Source organism: Canis lupus, chromosome 15, assembly GCF_003254725.2.
Source record: "Canis lupus dingo isolate Sandy chromosome 15, ASM325472v2, whole genome shotgun sequence".
Classification (NCBI taxonomy): Eukaryota; Metazoa; Chordata; class Mammalia; order Carnivora; family Canidae; genus Canis; species Canis lupus.
In genome coordinates, this window is record NC_064257.1 from 19,416,930 (window position 1) to 19,439,544 (window position 22,615).

At 35.2% G+C, this 22,615-nt stretch overlaps 1 protein-coding gene across 10 annotated transcripts in view; it reads right to left on the reverse strand.

The window, feature by feature from the left end:
* The window catches only part of OSBPL8 (oxysterol binding protein like 8), a 147,251-nt gene that overhangs the window by 75,698 nt on the left and 48,938 nt on the right, over nt 1-22,615 (reverse strand). For 3 of the 10 annotated variants that reach the window (XM_049094022.1, XM_025439326.3, XM_035699492.2), the window contains exons 2-4: nt 13,885-13,923; nt 8,050-8,086; nt 5,596-5,678 (exon numbers count right to left, since the gene is read on the reverse strand). The exons of 1 other annotated variant lie outside the window; for it this stretch is intronic. Coding sequence is in view for 4 of the 9 variants with exons in the window: in XM_025439318.3 (XP_025295103.1) it covers nt 8,050-8,086; nt 13,885-13,923 (76 nt within the window). In the remaining 5 variants the exon portion in view is untranslated. Of the gene's footprint in view, nt 1-5,595; nt 5,679-8,049; nt 8,087-13,884; nt 13,924-22,615 lie in introns of those variants that run through there. 6 more of the 10 variants (XM_025439318.3, XM_025439317.3, XM_049094021.1 and 3 more) reach the window with 4 other exon arrangements.

The window sequence follows — 22,615 nt, forward strand, 5'->3', positions numbered from 1 at the left end:
CCATCAAAAGATGATGGATAGAGAAGATGTGGTCTATGTATACAACGGAATATTACTCAGCCATTAGAAACGACAAGTACCCACCATTTGCTTCGACGTGGATGGAACTAGAGGGTATTATGCTGAGTGAAGCAAGTCAATCAGAGAAGGACAAACGTTATATGGTCTCATTCATTTGTGGAATATAAAAAATAGTGAAAGGGAATAAAGGGGAAAGGAGACAAAATGAGTGGGAAATATCAGTGAGGGAGACATAACATGAGAGACTCCTAACTCTGGGAAACGAACAAGGGATGGTGGAAAGGGAGGTGGGCGGGGGGTGAGGGTGACTGGGTGACGGGCACTGAGGGGGGCACTTGACGGGATGAGCACTGGGTGTTATGCTATATGTTGGCAAACTGAACTCCAATAAAAAATAAATAAATTTTTAAAAATAGAAAAAAAAGAATTAGAAACATGAACAATCTGAAAATCATGAATCAGATTTGCACCACGCAGAAATATCCTTAATGGCTTTCCATTATATTTGCATTAAATTCCATGGCATAAGAACTCAAAAGTGGCTGGCCCCCCCTTACCTCTCCAGCCTCATTTTCTATTACTATCCTCTTTAGTCACTTGGCTTCTAGCTCTAATGGCCTTCTTGCCATTTTGCCCCCGTCTCTGGGTCTTTATATCTCTGGTTCCCTCTACCTGGTTCTGAACACCCCAGATGTTCACATTATTGACCCCCTCATCATTTGTTGTCTGTGTTCAAATGTTATCTCTTCAGAAAAGCTCTTCATGGTGCCTGTGATTAGTAAGTTCTTAATTTTAATATAATACAATTTATAAAATTTTTTGAATAGTGTGCACTCTGCCACAATAATACTCTATCACTTTATCGAACTTGATTTTCCTTGTAGCTCTTATCACAATCTGAAATTGTATCATTTGTTTGTTTATTTTTTGACTTTTCCACTAGACCACAAGTTCTACAAGAGAAGGGAATTTTGTCTGCCTTGTATTTCCATAAATCCTCAAGTCCTGGTATGGTTCCAACATAGCAAAGGTGTTCAATAGAATCGTGCAGAAGGAACCCATCAACAAAATTTTATATTTTTATGAAACTTCATTACCATAAAGTAAATGGCAGCTCCTTTGGTTACAAAATTTAAGATCCATTTAATTCCTAAAAATTGGAGCATCTGGGTGGCTCAGTGCTTGAGCGTCTGTCTGCCTTTGGCTCAGGCCACAATCCTGGGGTGTTGGAGTACCGCATCAGGCTCCCTGCAGGAAGCCTGCTTCTCCCTCTGCCTATGTCTCTGCCTCTCTTTCTCTGTGTCTCTCATGAATAAGTAAATAAAATATTTTTTTAAAAATTCCTAAAAATTGTTAAATTAAAAATGTATGGTACTAACGTAGGAAGAAACAAACTGACCCTAAAGAACATAACAGAGAGCTCTCATTATCAAATTCATGCATATGCTGAGCCTAGATAAACAAAAGAGGTAGGGACAAAAAAGACCACTCATTAATGATGCTAGGAAAATGGAGTATGGGAAAATTAGATCCTAACCCTTATATCATGCACAAAGAATAGTTTTATGAAAATTAAAGACATAAATATAAAAAAGCAAAACTTAAAACCTTTTAGAAAAAATATAAAAAGAGTATCTTTATAAACATGGAGTAGGGAATAATTCCTTTAAAAGATACAGCAAAGCACTAACCAAAGAAGAACTGATAAATTCTACTTTATATTTGCCTTTAATCAAAAGGAACCATAAAAAGTTAAAAAGGAAAATCGGATATTTGCAACATATATAATTAACAAAGGGGTGGTATCCAGAATATGTTAAAAAAAAAATAATACAACCCTATAAATCAATTGGAAAAACACTGACAATTCAATAGGAAAATTTAGGGATACATCAAAAAGAATAAAATACCTAGGAATACATTTAACCAAGGAGGTTAAAGGCCTGTATAGTGAAAACTATATGATAGTGATAAAAGAAACTGAAGAAGACACAATGAATGTAGAGACATTCCAGGCTCATGGATTAGAATAATTAATATTGTTAAAATGTCCATACTACCTAAAGCAACCTACAGATTCAATGCAATCCAATTGCAATTTTGAATCAATCAAAATTCCAATGGAAGGGCGTCTGGGTGGTTCAGTCAGTTAAGTGTCCAACTCTTGGTTTAGGCTCAGGTCATGAGATAGAGCCCCTCCTAGGGCTCCTGGCTAGCTTGGGATTCTTTCCCCACTTCCTCTCCCTCTACCCTCTGCTCTTCCCCTGGCTCATATGCAGGCTCTCTAAAATAAATAAATAAAATCTTTAAAAATTTTTTATTTTAACTCCAATAGCATTTTTCACAGACATAAAACAAAAAATTCTAAAATTTGTATGGAACCACAAAAGACTTTGAATAATCAAAATAATCTTGAAAAAGAAGAAGTGGAAGGCATCATGCTCCCTGGTTTCAAACTATAAATCAGAGCTAATCAAAATGATAATCAAATAATCAAAACAGTATGGTACTGGCATAAAAACTGACACATAAAAAAAAAAAACTGACACATAAATCAACAGAAAAAAATAGAGGGTCCAAAAATACACCCATGAATATATGGTCAAATTAATTTATGACAAAGAAGCCAAGAATGTATAATGGGGAAAAGGGTTGTCTCTTCAATAAATGGTGCTGGGGAAACTGGACAGCCACATGCAAAAGAATGAAACTGGAGCACTATCTTACATCATCTTCAAAAATTAACTCAAAACAGATCAAAGACTTGAATATAAGACCTGAAGCCTTAAAACTCCTAAAAGAAAACACAGGTAGCAAGATCCTTGACATAAGATTTGTTGATGGTTTTTTGGATCTGACACCAAAAGCGGAGGCAACAAAAGCAAAAAATAAACAACAGGACTACATCAAACCAAAAAGCTTCTGCACTGCAAAGGAAACCAGCAACCTACTAAAGGGAGAAAATATTTGCAAGTCATATAACTGATAAGGAGTTAATGTCCAAAATACACCAAGAGCTCGTATAACTCATCAACAAAAAACAATTTGACTTAAAAATGGTCAGGAGGTCTGAATAAACACTTTTCCAAAGAAATAATGGCCAACAGGTACATGAAAAGATGCTAAACACCACTAATCACCAAGGAAATACAAATCAAAACCATAATAAGCTTTCCTCTCACACCTATCAGAACAACTATTATCAAAAAAGAAAGGAAATAACAAGTGTTGGCAAAGATATGGAGAAACCTGACTACCTATGCACAGTTGGTGGGAATGTAAATTATTGTAGCCACTATGGAAACAGTATGGAGGATTCTAGGAAAGTCAAAAATAGAAACATATAATCCAGCAATTCAACTTCAGCATATTTTTCTGAAGAAAGTGAAAACGCAAATTTGAAAAGATATATGCACCCCTATGTTCACCACAGCATGTTATTATTTACCATAGCCAAGTGTCCACTGACAAATGAATGGAATATTACTCAGCCATAAAGAATGAAATTTGCCATTTGTAACATGGGTGGACTCTGAGGGCACCATGCTAAGTAAATTAAGTCTAACAGAGAAAGACAAATACATATGTTCCAAGTCCAAAAACCACGTTCACAGATACAGAGAACAGACTGGTGCTTGCCAGAGGTGGGGGGTTAGTGAGTAGGCAAAATGGGCAAAGGGAATTAAAGGTTACAAACTTTCAATTATAGAATAAATAAGTGATGTGAATGTGACATACAGCATGGTAATTATAGTTAATACTATACTGCATATTTGAAGGTTGCTAAGAAGATAAATCTAGAAGCTCTCATCATAAGAAAAAAATTCTGTATCTATGTATGATGGTGGATGTTAATGAGATTTACTGTGGTGATCATTTTGCAAAACATACAAATATTGAATCATCATTATATAACTGAAACTAATATAAATTTGTATGTAAATTGTATCTTAATACAAAACATTTTCAGTTAAAGAAAAAGAAAAATTTGGGGGAGGGAAGGGTAGGCTTGAATATTGAGTTCGTAGAAGAAAATGAAAAAGGCCAATATATATATGAAAAGATACAGAAAAACACAATTCAAGATCACAATGAAACAAATATTTTAAACTCAGTAAAACTGACAAAAATTAGTCTGATAAGAGCAAATGCTGATAAGGATGGGAAACAATGAGACATTTTATGCACTGCTGCTGGAGAATAAACTGATATAAGTACTTTGAAAACAACATAGAAAAAAAAAGAAAACAACATAGAACTACCTTATTAAAACTGAATTTCAGCATACCCTATGGACCCAACAATTTCCCTTTTAGCTTTATACCTAGAAATAATACTCATATGCATTTACCAAGAGAAAATAAGAACGTTCATAAGAGCAAAATCAAAACAACTTAAATATTCATCAACTGAAAATAAGATAGATTGTGATATACACGTAGAATAGCATACAGCACTGAAAAGGATCGATCTATAACTATACCCCAAAACATGGTTGAATCTTGAAAATATAATATTAGCTACAAAAAACAAGTCCTAAAATATGACACATAGCATGATATCAGTCATAAAATTAACTAAGCAAAACTTGGTGACACATATGGAATTTTAAAATATCAAAAAATAATTTTTTAAAAAAGCAAAAGACAAAAAATACAAACTTATCATCACCTCTTAGAGGCATACACAGGGATAGAGGAGAGAAAAAGCACATATTCGAACATGAGGGATTCTAAAGATTCAAGTTCTGAAGTGGTAGCTTCAATACATACTCACTGGATGATTATGCTTTAGGATTTACATATGCCACATATATTCTTTTGTAGTATGAGGCATTTTAGGCTAATTTAAAAACCATTATGATAAGAACAACTAGTACATTAAAGTATACTTCAGTATTCCATCACTAAGATACAGGTATCTCTCTATCTTGAATAACTTCACTATATAAAGAAGGAAATAGTCTGCAAAGTGTAAATTTAGTTCTACTCATCTCTTTCTTTTTTTTTTTTTTTTTTTTTTTTTTTTTTACTCATCTCTTTCTAACTCCTTACTATTTATGATTCTGATAATCTTGAAATGAGGGAGTTTATAGAAATAGCAATAGAGTAACTATATTTAGAAAACATTTAGAATGTTTTCCTATTTATTCTCTTACCCCATTCACAAACATTAACAACTATACAGACAAGAGGATCTGTCTAATATAAGAATCATTTTGATGTCTTACATCACTTGTACAATCTTAGACTATTTGAATGTAAGCTCAAGGGCATTCACCTTTTTATCTGTATTGGCCTAAAAATGACAATAAACACGTGCTAAATGACTAGGTAGATTTTTGACAAATCAATCACTGCAGGACTCCAGCGTAGTTTCTGACACAATTGCCTCACCTATTACAGACAGCATCACAGTGCCCTCTTCTGGTTCTACTTTATAGTGGAAATAACGTTAAGCTATTCATATTGTATTATCTTAAGTACAGGAGAAACTAAACATGCTGGAATAATTAATATTAACATACCAATTGTAACTTCTAAGGAGAATATGATTCTATAACTACCATCTTACTTTGTGAAGTCAACTCATCAACAGAAAAATATGAAGAATTTTCCAAGCTTCATAGTGTGGTATTTGCCCTTAATCTAAGAAAGCTAAAATAAAGGATTAAAATCATAAATAATCTCTAAATAAATCCTAAGACTCCCCTTTTAAGAATTTAAAGAACGGTGTAAATTTAAAGAATTTAAATATGTTTGTATGTATCATTATAGTTTTTTCTCATTCAGTACAGATCCCACTATTAATGAAATCACTTTTCACTCTAAAAGATATGTGATCTCTAGTAATTATATAGCTTCAGCCTTTTAATAGTTGGTAGAGTACAATATAAACTCATCTCTAATATAAAATCACATTTTCTTAGTTGTGTATGCAGGAAATATGTAACCACAATAAATCTCTTCTATTCCAAGTAGAAATTAAAGATCTCCATTTATGAAATCCAATTTGTACAACAGAACCATTGTAATTGGCATTAAAAATTCAATTCTAGGGGCACCTGGGTGGCTCAGTGGTTGAGTGTCTACCTTTGGCTCAGGTCATGATCCCAGGGTCCTGGGATCAAATCCTGCGTTAGGCTCTCTGTGGGGAGCCTGCTTCTCCCTCTGCCTGTGTCTCTGCCTCTCTATTTAAATGAATAAATAAATAAATAAAACCTTAAAAAAAATTCTATTCTATTTGTCAGTTCAGCATCACCAATCAGTTTGTCTGAGTCAACATCTAAAAATATGAGGTAACTAAAGTAATTGCTAAATCCACTGAAAATATCTGCCAGGTATCGCAAGTAAGGCTGACAAGAAAACATAAAAATGTTTTGATATCTGTACACTTTTTCAGCTTTTAAAATTTCTATGATTCTAATAATGCTGGTTGTATAGTAAACAATATATTTAAAATACTGTGAATTGTTGCAATTAAGAACTTTAAAAAGGATTTTGTCAAAAAGATTTTATTTTTACTTTTAAGTAATCTCTATACCCAACACAAGGCTCGAACTTACAACTCCAAAATCAAGAACTACATATGCTCTACTGACTGAAGCTGTCAGGTGCCCCTTTAAAAAGAATTTTTGCATATTGAGTTGTCTCAATTTTTGAAAAAATCACATACATACTATAATCAGTATTAGAGACAAATAACAACAAATCCATACCAAAGAATTTTACAACTAGAAGAATGCTTCCCATTATCTTGCTCAGTCCCTTTGTTTAACCAATGGGGGGGGGGGGGGTAAAAAAAAGAGCTCCAGCGCAGTGAGCTGACTTGCAGAGGTCATATAAACTGTTTAAGGAATAAATACTAAAACTTTCTACATCAATATAATTTCTGCATTGCTCTTCAATAAAGTTTAAATCTTTGTCTGATCTATGACACAATAATATTTTGATTATTTGGTTAGATTTTAAATCAGCAAACTGATGATTTCATTGATGTTTTAAAATGGAGAGAACACACTGGGCTAGTAACCAATTCTAACTCCTTAGTCATTTAAATTCTTAGCTTCAGGCTCTTTATCTACAAAGTTAATACTTAATTAGATAATATCTGAGGTTCCTTTCACCTCAGTAATTCCATGATTTTTCATACAAAAGTTGCCTCTCTAATAATGCTCTGAAATTATCTAGTAATGGCTATAAAAACCCTGCTAAACTATAGTGATCCTTAAGGGCAGGGCACATGTTGTACTCATTGTATATCGCTCCTCAAAGCTAGCAATGTCTGGTAAAAAACACCTTTTTTCTCCAGACATAAATTTAATGGGTATATTTTCTAAATCTCTAAGATGAAACATGTTTCACTATGAAATCTCCAAAGTACAAATAGATAATTTGGTTATGAAACATATTTATTTATTTATTTATTTATTTATTTATTTATTTATTTAATGATAGTCACACACACAGAGAGAGAGAGAGAGAGAGAGAGAGAGAGGCAGAGACACAGGCAGAGGGAGAAGCAGGCCCCATGCACCGGGAGCCCGACGTGGGATTCGATCCCGGGTCTCCAGGATTGCGCCCTGGGCCAAAGGCAGGCGCCAAACCGCTGCGCCACCCAGGGATCCCTTGAAACCTATTTATTATGTAAAGATGGGGGGGGCGCCCAAAACAGTATTTCTCATTTTCAAATGGCAGTGAATTTCTTGTACCATGTCCAGTCTCAAAGAAGTCTGATCTATGCTTTATGATAATTGTAGAAAGGAATGCTATGAAGAGGTCTTGAATTATGAATTAGTTAGTTGGCTAAGTAAATAATCCACCTTTAGACAATCAAGAAGTAAATATCCAAACACTACCAATCTCAGATGGGCACTGAAAGACCATTTATATTCTTTACTTAGTATTTCAGTGCCTGGAAAGAAAAGAAAAAGACTTAATAATCAATAGAGAAATAACATATGCCTTTTATAATTATACAGCAAAACATTATAACTCCAAATATGCCATTCAAACTTTGGCTACTTACTTGATGGCCCAAGGACATCTTTGCTATCACCAAGAAGCTTTAAATGCAGGGTAATTGAGCAGCAAACAAATACAATCCAAACCAGGAAGAAGCAAAATGCATCAGGATTGAAGCAGCAGTGAAACAAAAGGACAAGGAAAATAAGCATTAGTTTATAAGTAGAAAGCACATGCACAACAATCTTAGTAATCATAGTTCACAAGGACTATCCTCTGCCACACATAAAAAGATCTTGGCTTAAGCATTATCAAATATTTAAGTTTTGGAAAATAAAGGCGGAAAGACCAGAATGAAATCAACTAAGTATTTTTGTTTTAAAAATTGTTCAAGTCAAAAATTACTTTCAATTTAAACTCAAGATATGGGTTAGGAGTGGTAAAATTATTTAGAAATGTAAGGGACAGCCCAAAGTTGTTCATTCTTTAAATTTAAATGGTTATAAATCTATAACACCCATGCACTATTAAATATTAGTTATGCATGCCATGAAAGCACTTAACACTACATAGAAATTCAGTCTATAAAAAGAAAGGAACATTTACTGAGTGCTTATTATATGCCAAGCATTGTGCAAAGAGCTTTTACAAAGACATCAACAAAGTAGAACAATTTTTTTTCTCAAATGGCAAAAAAAAAAAACAGAGCAATATGGGTTAGAATGATAAATTTTATTGTCAGATAAAATTTTCTTAAGACCCACTTAATATGGAGTGTTATCACGTGGAGCTACTGGTCTTTAAGAAGGAAGATCTAATCCTGAAATGAAGATCTTGAAATCAACACAAAGAAATAAGACTACTGACCTTTTGTCCAGTTACTATTTTAACATACAACATTATGCTAAACGTTGCCTATAGACAAGTGTTTTGATTTCCTTTGGTAGAAACAGAATCCTCAGCTTTCCTTCATTTCAAATACCAAGTACAGCAACATTAAAACTGAAGTAACAACAAAAATTTAAAATTCCCACTGATTATATTATTGAATGAAGGAATCTTAAATATCTGTGACCAAAAAGAAAGGTAGCAGTTGTTTGCTTTGCCTCCTAGGGAAAAAATCTTGGCCCTGTTGCTTCCTTAATGCTTGAAATTGTATTCTAATTCCTTTATGGCATTTGGCTCTAGTCATTTTTCCATAGTTGCCCATTATTCTATAAACTGAATTCAGCTTCAAAGATAAACTAAAAAAAATACAGCTGTAATGACAAAGAACTAATTGTGTTTAAGTCCTTATTACTGATGGCCATATTACCACAACGAGCAAGCATGCGGGAAAAGATTAAAGTATTTGTGGTAGGAAATCCCTATGAAGGCCCCAGGGATCCCCCTGTCTTCGTGTATAATCCCTTTTCTTTGAGCATATTCTGGGCTCACTGAATCACTTCTAATGAATAGAATATAGCAGAAGTGAATCAACGTCACTTCCAAGATTAGACTGTAAAGACTATGACCTGCATCTTATTTATAGCCCCTTGCTAGCTCTTACATCACCCTGGGAAAAGTCAACTACAGAGTCCTGAGGCAGTCTTGTAGACGGGCCCATGAAGTGAAGGAATGATGTCTGGCAACAAGCATCACTTGAGTTTGTTGGGTAAACATATCTCCTGCCTTGGGTCTTCTTGCCCTCCCATCTACCCAGTCAAGCTTTTGGATGAGACTGCAGCAAACCCCCCTGCCCCCAAGTGGCTTGAATACAACCACATGAGAGATTTTTGAACCAGGGACACCTAGTAAACTGTTCTTGAATTCTTGACCCAGAGAAATTATAAAATAATAAATGCTTGCTGTTTTATACCACTTAATTTTCAGATGATTTGTTATATACCAATAAATAACTAGTATGATACTGGAAAACAGAAAAGAAGTTAGGAAAATGACAGAGTCAACCATGGTCAACTTGACAAATATTCGACAGACATTCTCTAAAAATCTTTCTGTATTGATATGAATAATTACTAATTTTCCTAGATCTACCAGAAAATCTGAATTTCTTGAAGGAGAGCAATGGTTCTAACCATATATGCATAGTTGGGACTATTTAATTTCACAAGGCCAGTCATTTATGAAGGCTTTCTAGTTGATCTTCTATTTAGAGTAAATAATTAAGTTCACTTTCATTGTACATAATTCTCAAATTTTGTTAATTAACAGCATTATGTCAACTTCTTTGCAGCTGTACTTCTTGCCTGTTTGCTCCCAGAAAACAATCTCTACCATATACAGTAACTTCTGATATTTGTTTCAAATTATGCTTCAACATTATCTTAAGTATATTTATCATATAAATCTGATTCTATTAGACTAATTTTTTCATATTGAGATAATAAAGAATCAAAACAAACACTGTCTATTCCTATCATTCATCCATCCAACCAAATATTTATGAATACCTATTATATAGACAGGTATCATTTTAGGCACCAAGGGATATAGGAGTGAACAAAAAAAGATAACAATTTTGTCCTTTGTGGTATTATGTTCCAGTGGGAGAAATGAAAAATAACATACTAAACAAGTAAAAATTTGTTGCATATTATATAGTATAGTTACTAAGGAAAAAATCAGCAGAGAACGAGGTTTTATAAAATGTTAAGGAAGAGGGAGTTATAATTTAAGATAGGGTGACCTAAGAAGGCTTCACTACAGAACTGACTGAATAAAATGAGGGAATTTATTATAAGGACATAAAGGGGAAGAATATTCTAGGCAAAGGGAGGAACATGTATAGAGTGGTGGATTGGGATGGAAGCAAGTCTGGAGGGCTTGGAGGACAGTAAAAAGTCCAGAGAGGCTGGAATACAACACAAATAGTAAAGTAGTAGGAAATGAAGTCAAAGAAATAAATAAATGGGTGCCAGAATGTGTAGGACCTAGTCAGGATTTTGGCTTTATTCTGAATGAGATGGGGTGCCACTGGATTTCTGAGAAAAGGAGTGACATAATCTGAAAACGTTTTAACAGGATTATTCTGGATGCTGAGTGGAGAATGGACTAGAGGGACAGGAGTATAACCAGTCAGAAGTTACTGTAATAACGTAGGGGGAGAAATGAAGGAGACTTGGACCAAGGTAAGAGGTGAGGGGGAGAGGAAATAGTTGAGTTCTGAATATATTTTGAAGGTAGCACCAGCAGGATTTCCAAACAGACGAAATATGAAGTTTATTTATTTTAAAGAAAAATCAAAATGATGTTAAGTGTTGGGGTCTGAGCATGGAACTGTCATTGTCTGAGATGGAAAGGATATTGAGGAGGTTAATTTATTGAAAGAAAAATAGAAGTGTTAAGTTTGAGACAGGTTAGATTTGAAATATCTACTAGACATCCAAGTCAAAATGTCAAGTAGGCAACTGGATCTATAAACTTGTACAGAGAAAGGTTCAGGTTTGTAAGAAACAGTATAAATTATGATATGTGTGAGAGTTAGGGTATATGAACCTGAACAGCTAATCACAAGAGACCAAAAAATGCAACAGAATAAAAGAACAGGCACCAGAAAACAGACATTATAATGGAACAGCAGAACTAAGAATTAAGCTGAAACACTCCAGTGAAAGTGGAAATATAACAAGAAGTAAGATTTCAGAAACCTTCCCCAGAAAATTGTGGATACAAAGGCATTAAACTGGGATCCAAGTGAAATGATCCTCCCAGAGCTGCCTGTAAGTGATGCCAATGGGGAATGGGACAGGGATAACTGAAGATTACATATTAATTTTACTAAGTAACTTATATCACTGAAGTCTTGTGTGCCTGTTAGATCGCATACACTACACTACTTACGTTTATTGCTTTTAGGACCTGGGCCTACTTGGCACAGTTCTATCTTGTACAACACATGAATAAAGACAATGTAAAATTATTGATGTGAAATATCTACACAAGTATCTTAGATATTTAAAAAAATAAAAAGCTAGGGGATCCCTGGGTGGCGCAGCCGTTTGGCGCCTGCCTTTGGCCCAGGGCGCGATCCTGGAGACCCGGGATCGAATCCCATATCAGGCTCCCGGTGCATGGAGCCTGCTTCTCCCTCTGCCTGTGTCTCTGCCTCTCTCTCTCTGTGTGACTATCATAAGTAAATAAATAAAAAAAAAATAAAAAAAAATAAAAATAAAAATAAAAATAAAAAGCTAGTCAACTCTTTTTGGCTTTTGTTAGAGAACCAAAATACTAGTAGAAACTCAAAGAATCCAGGAAATTTTCCTCAGCTTATTCAAAGAAGACCATTAAGGATATGATGCAAACATTACCTCTAATTGAATAACATCATATTTATCATTATCCCTTCAACGACGTCCACAACGTCATTTCAACAATTTCTTTATCGTATAAACAGTTTCTCTATTTTGGCAGAAAGTATGGGCTGAAAATGGTAAAATAATAGTAACACACCTAGAGTTTTTCTATTTGTTATTAATTAGTATACTATCAACTACTTTAACTAAAAGCAGGAAGTATAGCTTAAATCTTTACTGATTTTAGTCTACAAATCTCAGGAAAAGAGCATTATGCAAAAATGGGACTTTACTTAATGTACTTCTAAATATTTGCCGTGCTATCTAAAATTAGCATAAAACTTGCCATCTTTCAGAAGTATAAAGGAATAGGTAGAAATTCATAATCACACCCTATATCCTGGGAAACCCCTTAGGCCCAAGCAACTCAGGACAGATGGCCACCTTATAACACAGAAACCATCTCATAAGAGTTATAGCTTGATTCCATTGCCTTAAGCACAGCACCTCCCTTTTACATACATATTGATTTAAGTCATCTTTTGAGCTTAAGCCAAAGTACAAAAAGCTTATTAAGCATTGATACAATTTGAAAATAAAGTTTCAAGCAAGTTGCACCTCTTCCCCCCACAAAAGTTGATCAAGTTGTACTCATAGAATCAATCCTTCTGCAGCTGGCTCTCAGAAGCCACAATTTGGAAGGAAGATTATATAAAACATCCCAGGAGCACTCTCTTTAGTGTTATCTTTGGCCCTCAGAGTAGTAGTCTTTAGTGAAAAGATCTAAAACATAGTTGAGATTTGTTTGTTCTTTCTACAGGAGTCCTCTCTCTATACTCAACTGAACTTTTCATATTCCTGCATCAACTGCAAAGCACACATTGTGTACATTTTATCCCTGAGTTTTACAGGAGATATTTTACGGAAATATTTTTCTAGGAACTAGAGCTTATCACTGTTGGATAGAGAATATTAACTGGCCTGCCAGGCAGTTATTTTAAAATAACCTAATCAGACTTTTGATCCAGCAAATGTACTTCTAGGAATGTATACTAAGGTGATCATCCAAAATATTAAAAGAGGCATCCACAGATATTTATCACATCATTTACAGTAATCTAAAATAACAATCTACTATTAAATAATATTCATATAATTAAATACTATGTAGCCATTAAAGATTTTTTATTCATTGTTCATTATACATTGACTTTTAAAAATAGGTTATAAAAGTTTGTATGACTCTACTTTTATAAAATTTCATATGTAAGACAAATACACATGAACAAACTTAGTAAAGAGGCCACCAGACTATTAAAAGTGGTTGCCTCTAGAAGGTAGAATTTTATTTATTACATTCTTCTGTATTGTTTAATATGCCCCCACTGGTATGCATGATTTTTACAGTAAAAAAAAAAAAATCTATTTACATTTTGGAAAAAATGTAAATTTTTAAAGTGATCTTTTCAATCTATGTTACTTAGTATAATGACATAACCATCTATGATAAAATAGAGTCAAAATATATTTTAGGAATCCAACTCAAAATCCTGAAAAAATACAAAAATGTTAACATTTCAAACATAGCACTATATATTACTCACTGTCTCTTGAACTTCAGCAACTTCTGAATATGGCAAGATCTAAAAAAAAAATAAATTTTCTCAGGAGTGATTTAATGTCAAACACTTGAATCTGAATTTAGAGAGCACCACAGTGTATCAAATGAATTAAGTGGTGCATTAATCTTTTAAGAAGTAGCAAAAAAAAAAAAAAGGCAATAATATGTTTACACTGGAAACTCAATTCTTTAAAACAACAACAACACAAAAACCTCTGAGGAGAAGTTCCCATCAATCTGCCAGTCTGTGAAGTTGTCTCGGGCATAGTCTGAGGCTTCTTCACAGTTCTTATCCTCCCTGCATGTATTTAATTCTATCAGCCATTTCCCTACGTAAACTTTCTCCTCTGTTTCTAAAGTACTCGACTCCTCTGGCTTCCCTTCTCCTGTTTTCCTGGCTCCACTTTGTCTTCTCTTCTAGTAAGTGAATGGCCACAAGCAATGTTCAGCCCTCAACTACTTGTTTTTCTCTACCTGCTCCTTCCCTGCAGACTGTGCTCATGCTCAAATCTTATCTATGAACTTTATTCAGATGACTTCCAAGCTTCTCCTTTAGATCCACCCTATCTCTAAAACTTCACCCCAAAACATTGCCACTTGCATGGTTCAGACATTACGGCAAATTAACTTCTGGTTCTAAAAGTCTATAAACAAAGGAAGGGCTGGCTCTAAGCTGGTTTTAGAAAAGCATCTTTAAGTCAAAAACAGCACTCTGTAGTTTCCCTCAGTAACCAGTTTCCATGCCAATTTGCTGGAGTTTTTAAACAGTAGCATCTTATTTTCACTGAGACCTAAACCCTCGAGTCATCTGAGACTCTTCCCCCACCCCCAACATCTCAAGAAGTCATTAAGTTTAGATGATTTTTACTTAGACAATGTCTACCTCATATCTGGACCTTTCTTTCAATTCCCATTAATACTATTACCTAGGCCAGATTCACATCACCTCATTTCTCATCTCCCTTTCAATAGATGTCCCTGCACTAAGTCAGTCGCATCTCATTCATTCATTTACTACGCTAGGTACTGGAATTCAAAAACATAAAGACATGGTCCCTACGCCAACAAGATTGGAGACTATATGTACTGTATAGTAATTTATGTGACATTAAGGTAAGTTATCTCCAATCTACCCAATATTACTCAATTCTTCAAGCTGGCCCCATCATTAGCATATTACTGAACTCTGAGATTTTCTTCTGAATACATAATTATAAATGTTACAATTTTCCAGAATAATTTTGAGGCTTAATAATGATTTACGTGAGTGTACTTTATAGGCTTTTTAAAAAGCAGTATGTAGACATACGGCATAATTACTTAGTAGTGCAACAAATGACAAAGACTAAGAAAAAAACCAACATCTTAATTTATCAAGTTAATTCCATAAACTATCACATTCACCATTTTACTCCTCCACTTAAAAACATTTGATAGTACCCATTCTTTAGAAAATAAGCCCCAAATCCTAACATTTAAATTGTCTACAGCAGGGATCCCTGGGTGGCGCAGCGGTTTAGTGCCTGCCTTTGGCCCAGGGCGCGATCCTGGAGACCTGGGATCGAATCCCACATCGGGCTCCCGGTGCATGGAGCCTGCTTCTCCCTCTGCCTGTGTCTCTGCCTCTCTCTCTCTCTCTCTCACTGTGTGCCTATCATAAAAATAAAATAAAAAATAAAAATAAATAAATAGTCTACAGCATTGACTGTCTACAGCATTCATGCCACAGAGGTGTTCTGATGCCCCATAAGATAGCTTTGCAACTCTAAAATTCCACTTACCTTAATTCTCTGTCTAGTAAAATTGATTATGCTCAGTGAGCTGCAATTTTTTCCCTTTGTTTTTGCTTCCCTGTTCAATAGCTTGAAAGTTCCCTGACCTTGAAGGCTCAAGTCAAATTGCCAATTCTGCTACCACAGTTCAAGCTAAAACTCTGATTTCCTAACATCAGTTCTCTGGTAATACATAATTAGTCATCTCATAGTATTTTCTCTATTGCTATCACAAATAAGTAAAAAAATGAATTTTTATTTAACTTTTCCCTAATTTTACAATGGTCTAGTACAGTGCTATCAAATAGAACTCCCTGTGATGATGGAAATGGTGTATATCTATACTATCCAATACAGCAGCTACTAGCTACGCATAGCTGTTAAATTATTGAAATGTGGCTAGTGAAACCTGAGGAGTTGGATTTATTTAATTTAAATGTAAATTAGCCGTAAGTGCCTACACTATAAAACATTTCAAGTCTAGCCAAACTTACCTCTCCCCAGCTCAACCTAACCGACCACTCTTTAGGATTTGCCACCACTGATCACTCCTTTTCTCAAAACTCTTTCTCCTTCCCCAATTTCCAAGCTATTTTCTCTCCCTTATTCCCTTCTCCTTGCTTGGCTCCCCTCTTCCCCTTCTGCCTCTGCCCCCCAGGTTGCATCCTAGAATATCTTTTGTATCCATTCAACATGTTTTCCCCAGATGATTCCGTTGACTTAACTTTTAAACGGGCTCTATTCACTAACAACTCCTCAAATTAGTTGTCCACCTTAACTCTTCTGAGCTCCAGCTTCTTAAAGGTCTCCCAATCATCCTCCTGCTGCACTCCTTCTTATCTCAGATAAAAAATCACATCTTTGGTGAGGGATTTCCTGGCCTCCCACACCAGGTATCACAGAGGGATACTACATGTGTTGTCACTGCATTCATCTCTTCTCAGGCAGAACTGTAGGGGATTGCCCACAGAGTTCCATGTGGAACAGTTCCACGGACAGTGCCCTTGCACTGCACCATCATGTTCCTTTCTGAGGAAGTGAAAAACTCAACCCCAACTCACCTTCCCCCCAACCTCAACACGTACAGCCTAACCATTATAGACGACTAACAGAGCTGCAAGCTCCACACTGGCTCTTATCCTTTAGGATTCTGTTCAAAAGTACCTTCAACAGGGGCGCTTGGGAGGCTCAGTCAGTTAAGTGTCTGACTCTTGATTTCGGCTCAGATCATTTCAGGGTCCTGAGATGGAGCCCTACGTGGGCTCCACAGTGGGCTCCACACTGGGTGTGGAGCCTGCTTAAGATTCTTTCTCTCCCTCTGCCCCACCCCCTAGTCTAAAAAAAATAAAGTAACTTCACCAGAAGACTTCCATAGTATTCCCAGAAAATAGCAACAGCCCCTGTATTCTGACATTCTCTAGAATGAATGTAAAGTGTATTCATATTTTCTTCCACTATTAGTCTCTGACTATCATATGCCAAAATTCCTTTGTTAGGAATTCCCTTTTTTCTTAAATAATTTTGTCCTTCATAAATAACACTGTTACAGATTCACCACCTGTTTTTCATAATGGAGCTTCTGGTAATGGTGGTCTCTTGGCATGATGAAAACAACTTCCTCCATCAAGGACTTCATATACAAGGGAAGTTCAAAATCGATTATGTCAGCTGTAACTATGGTTAATACACCTGGTGAGACAGCTGGTGAGGTATGTGGTTATGAAATAAGAAAAAAGTGAACTATCCATTAAAAGAACTAAATCCACATGACCTCGGCCTTTGGATTCATCAATATTCTCCTCTATATCTGACCTAACCATCCTTAGTCACTTGATAACCACAACAGAAACCATGTAATCACATCACAATCATGCCAGGTTAGATATGACAACTGATTATAGGAGACAGCTCATATACATCAATATTTCAGTGTATGATGCTTAATCTTATGACCTACTTAAATAACTTTGCTTTTCAGTCTGAAATAAAAGTTTATTTGGAATTTCATTTTAGCCAATTCCTTACATAGATATATAAGCCCACATTCTATATTGAATCATGCCTAGGATCTGAATTAAGACATAAGGACTGTATAACAAATAATTTCTTTCCTTCTAGAGTTCTATTTCTGACAAATTACTGATTAGCATATTATGTTGTTAAGTATCAAGCCACAAGAAAGACTGCTAATAATATTATGGAAGCGTCAACTTCCATGACTCATAATTATATCTACCACACATAAAACTGCAATTAGCAACTGTACTTCATGTCTCAGCAACTATATACTGCCTAAATGCCAAAATATTCACCCGAGATAGAAAAATCAAAATTAGTTAAAGGAGAACAAGGTTTGAGTTAAATACAATAGATCACGTATCACATACTTTTCAAAGTATACATATATTAGGTAATGCACATAAAATTTTTAAAAGGCTGGGTATGACATAGATCAATTTATAATATAAAAACACTAGCCTTTACATTCAATGACAAGAATAACAAAGTATGAGTGTATTTAAATCCTAACATGGACCGCTGATTAGCTATGTGATCTTAGAAAAATTACTAATTCCTTCAGAGTCTCAGTTTCTTCAGAAACAGAGTAATATCTTCCCCCCAGTACATTGGAGGAGATTAATGAGAAAGTGTATGAGACACAGAGCCAAGATCAGAACATATAGTAAGTTTGCAAAAATAAGAGTTTTTTTCTCTATATACTAATAAAGTAACCCAAAAATGCAAAGTGCAAATTCTAAAAATCTAGAGAAAAAAAGCAAAACCCAAAAGGGACGTATTTTCTGATCAGCTAACACCACCCTATGGGTGTTAATTTTCTTCTACTTAGATTACACAACTCCACGCTAACTTGTTCCCTGGGCTAACTGCCTCTATTTCTATAGTTCTCAACTTTGGCTGTGCATTAAAATTATCAAGAAGACTTTTAAAAAGTACTGATGTCTGTATCTCACCCTCTCACATTCTAATTCAATTGAACAGGGGTACCTACAACCTGAGCAATGGACTTTTTCAAGACCCCTCAGAGATAGCTCTACAATGTTCAGCTAGTTGTCCCTGCAATATTCCATAATTCTGCCAAGATCACTTTCCCAAATCACAACACTAAACAGGTTGTTTCTTGGCTCCAAAAAAAAAAATAAGAAAAAATTCAGAGGTTTGACATTACCTTAAAAACAAAAATTCCAGGGCAGCCCCAGGGGCTTAGCGGTTTAGCACTGCCTTCGGCATGGGGTGTGATCCTGGAGACCCAGGATCGAGTCCCACATCAGGTTCCCTACATGAAGCCTGCTTCTCCCTCTGCCTGTGTCTCTGCCTATCTATCTCTCTGCCTGTCATGAATAAATAAACAAAATCTTAAAAAAAAAAAATTCCAACCTGTATATTCTGATTGTAACTTGGTTGAGATGCAGTATAGAAAAATAATTAAAGCTTGGCCTACGGAGCCAAAATGTATCCCAGTTCTGCCACTTACTAGCTATATGACCCTGAGACACTTAACTGTATTCTCTGCTAGTAAATGAGGGTTGTAATACTATCTCATAGGTTTGTTAGAAAATTACGTAAGTTTACATGCAAAGCACCTGAAATAGCTTCTAGCATTTGACAGAAATTTACCAAATGTTAGTTGCTATTCATTTCTTGTAGTTTTACTTTCTACCAATTACCCTAAGCAGCAAACAATAATGCCTGTGAGAACTAAAACCAAGTACAAGGTACCATGTGCATAAATGTGCTCTGTGAAGGTAGGTTAATTTTCTAAACTCAATAGATGTTTGACCAAAAGTATAATTAAACTTTATGTGTATCCACACACGCAAATTCATTTCCCCTCTCATGCATTTTTTTTTTTTTTTGCACCATTGCTGTTGTTTTCACTATATTAAACTTAATAAGGTGACTTGTGAAGTAGTCTTAAGTTAATGAAAACCTACTAAGGTGATCAGAGGTCTGGATAAAAATCCCTTAATTGCTCTCTTAAATAGCCGAACAAGTGGAAATTTTCTTGAACCTATAATTAAATTTTATCTTCATGTATCTCTAACATGCTAAAATTCTAATCCTTCACATTCTAATCTGAGGTTTGATGGACTTTCACTTTATTTTCTACAAAAACAAGAAGAAATTTAAGATTCTTAATGGACATAATCTTAATTAAGAGTTAAATGTAGAGGGGTGCCTGGGTGGCTCAGTCGGTTAAGAGTCTGCCTTTGGCTCAGGTCATGATCCTGGGGTTCTGGGAAAGAGCCCTACATGGGCTCCCTGCTCAGAAGTGAGTCTGCTTCTCCCTCTACCCTTCCCCCTGGTTGTAGACTCATGCTCTCTCTCAAATAAATGAATAAAATCTTTTTTTTTTTTTTTTAAATAGAGTTAAGCGTAGAGCAGTGGCTTTAATGGTATTCTGCTTATAAAAGCACCTGCATGTCTTAAGGCTTAAGAGAAACAGCAAGTAAAAATGTTCTTGAAAAATCTTCAATCTATACTTTTATATGGATATTAAATAACAAAATTTTGAAGGCAGTTTTCCTCAAGTCTACTTTAGCAAAACAAATAGCTTTCTATTGAATAAATGGCAATCTATTTACTTGGGAGTTATGTGAGTTCTACTTTTGATTTTTACACTATGGGCATGTCACAGCTGCCACATATCTTAATAGGAATGAACTGTTAAACAGTCCTACTGTTCTTTCTGCCACCACCTCAGTCATTCTACATATAGAGAATGCAAAGCCAAAAAGAAAGTTACTGATTTCTTATACAAATGAAAACTGAGTTATTTGCTAGTGAAATAACTAATACTGTCTCTGAACCTACCCTTAAAGTTGGATGGATAGCAAGCAACCTTAGATCAGAAAGACAGTACAGTACCACCCACACATGGAGGAAAGGGGTAAGGGTAAGAGGGAAAGTTGTAAGTCATCTTTCTGTGCCCTTTTTTCTCAGTAATACTGGACAGATCATTGCCCATCCTGTCTTCACTACCAGGATAGAACATGATTTATTACCAACTAGAAAACATTAAACACAGTTCTAAACACTTTATTTTTAAACTGTAGGTGGCTCAGTAGGTTAAACATCCAACCTTGATCTCAGCTTAGGTCTTGAACTCAGGTTTGTGAGTTCAAGCCTCATGTCGGGCTCCACTACTTAAAAATAAATAAATAAATTAGAATTAGGACTGCACGTGTGTCCAGTTGTGGTATGCAAAAAACTATAAGCACAGGCAAAGAGGTTGACCCCTATCTCTCACTACCCTTGTCCCCAAATGAACTAAGTGATTACAACTAGGGAGGCAGCTTGTGGCTGTGAGCTATGCCCAGAGAAGATATACAGAAAAGTTCTCTAAGAAACAGAATATATTGGTTGGAGAACAAATGAAAAATGATGAAGCAATGATTTTAACAAGAGATTCTCTTCTCTAAGACATATATTCCCTTTATCAAACCAAAAGAGTCTCCAGGCTCTTTCCATTCTTAGGACAGTATCAATCAGACAAAGCAATTAATATTCCCAAAAGAATATTATTTACAAGGAAGCATAAACTCATAAAAATAATTAATATCCTGGGATCCCTGGGTGGCGCAGCAGTTTGGTGCCTGCCTTTGGCCCAGGGCGCGATCCTGGAGACCTGGGATCAAGTCCCACGTCGGGCTCCCGGTGCATGGAGCCTGCTTCTCCCTCTACCTGTGTCTCTGCCTCTCTCTCTATCTGTGTGACTATCATAAATAAATAAAAATTAAAATAATAATAATAATAATAATAATAAATATCCTAAGGAGTCCAAATACTATGAAATAAAATAAAGTGAAGCATCTCAGCTAGAGAGAAAATTAGTGAGCCAAACCCACTGAAAACTTAAAATAACCATAATAAATATGCTCAAAAAGGTATGAGAGACTACTGTAAAAAATGAAGTATGACCAAACATTCACATGAATGAATGAAAACAATAATACTGGGTATAAAATATTATGATTAAACAAAGTATATAGCAGGTTTGAACAGCAAGACAAATAAAATAGCAGGAAGAGTGATGAAGGAATTCAATAAGAGGGGATACTGAAAAGATGGAAAACATGAGAGATAAAAGAGAAGCAAAAGTGCCACATCCCCCAAACAGGAGAGCCCTAAAGAGGACATGATGGATTCTACAAACCAACAAAATAATAAATCTTAAAAATTTTTGAAAATTACACAAAATGGATGAATTTCTAGAAAAATAAAAAAGGCCATTAACACTTCACCAACTCTCACCTGCAGACATACATACACAAAACCACAGGCCTAACTGTATAAGGATTGGAAAGAAATAAACTATTATTTGCAGATGATGTGAATCAGACAAAATATTATAACTCGCAAAGACAAAATAAGTATGCATTCAACTAGTATCTGTAAATGTCAAAATGAAAACAGAAACAAAATAAAAACAAAAACTCCTTGAAAGATACAGATCATAATAATGCTAGGTACAATTTTGTAATAAAGTTTTATCTTGATCATCACTCCCTCATTCCTGAAGGGAAGGCCCTATCACTTCTTCTTTTTACCCTGCCTCCATCTCCATCACTTTCTGGATCCCTCTTTTCATATTAGGAAGTTGTAAATTATTCTTCCTTAAAATGTTAGTTGATAATGGCTTCACTGAGGAATTTGCAAACTTTTGGTCTCCAGATCCCTTCACTATCCCAGAAATTACTGAAGACTCCAAAGAGCTGCTATTTAAAGTGGATTATACCTACTGATATTTGCCCTATTGTAAATTAAAAATGGAAATTCACTATCTCAGCCAGGTGGTTAAAGTCAACATCGGAAATGACAAGTCAGGTTAATAGTATATACCTTTGACAATGATGTGACAAAATGGCATTTCACCTTTGTGGTCTCCTCCCCAAACCCATAAGGACCAGTCTAATCAGAGAA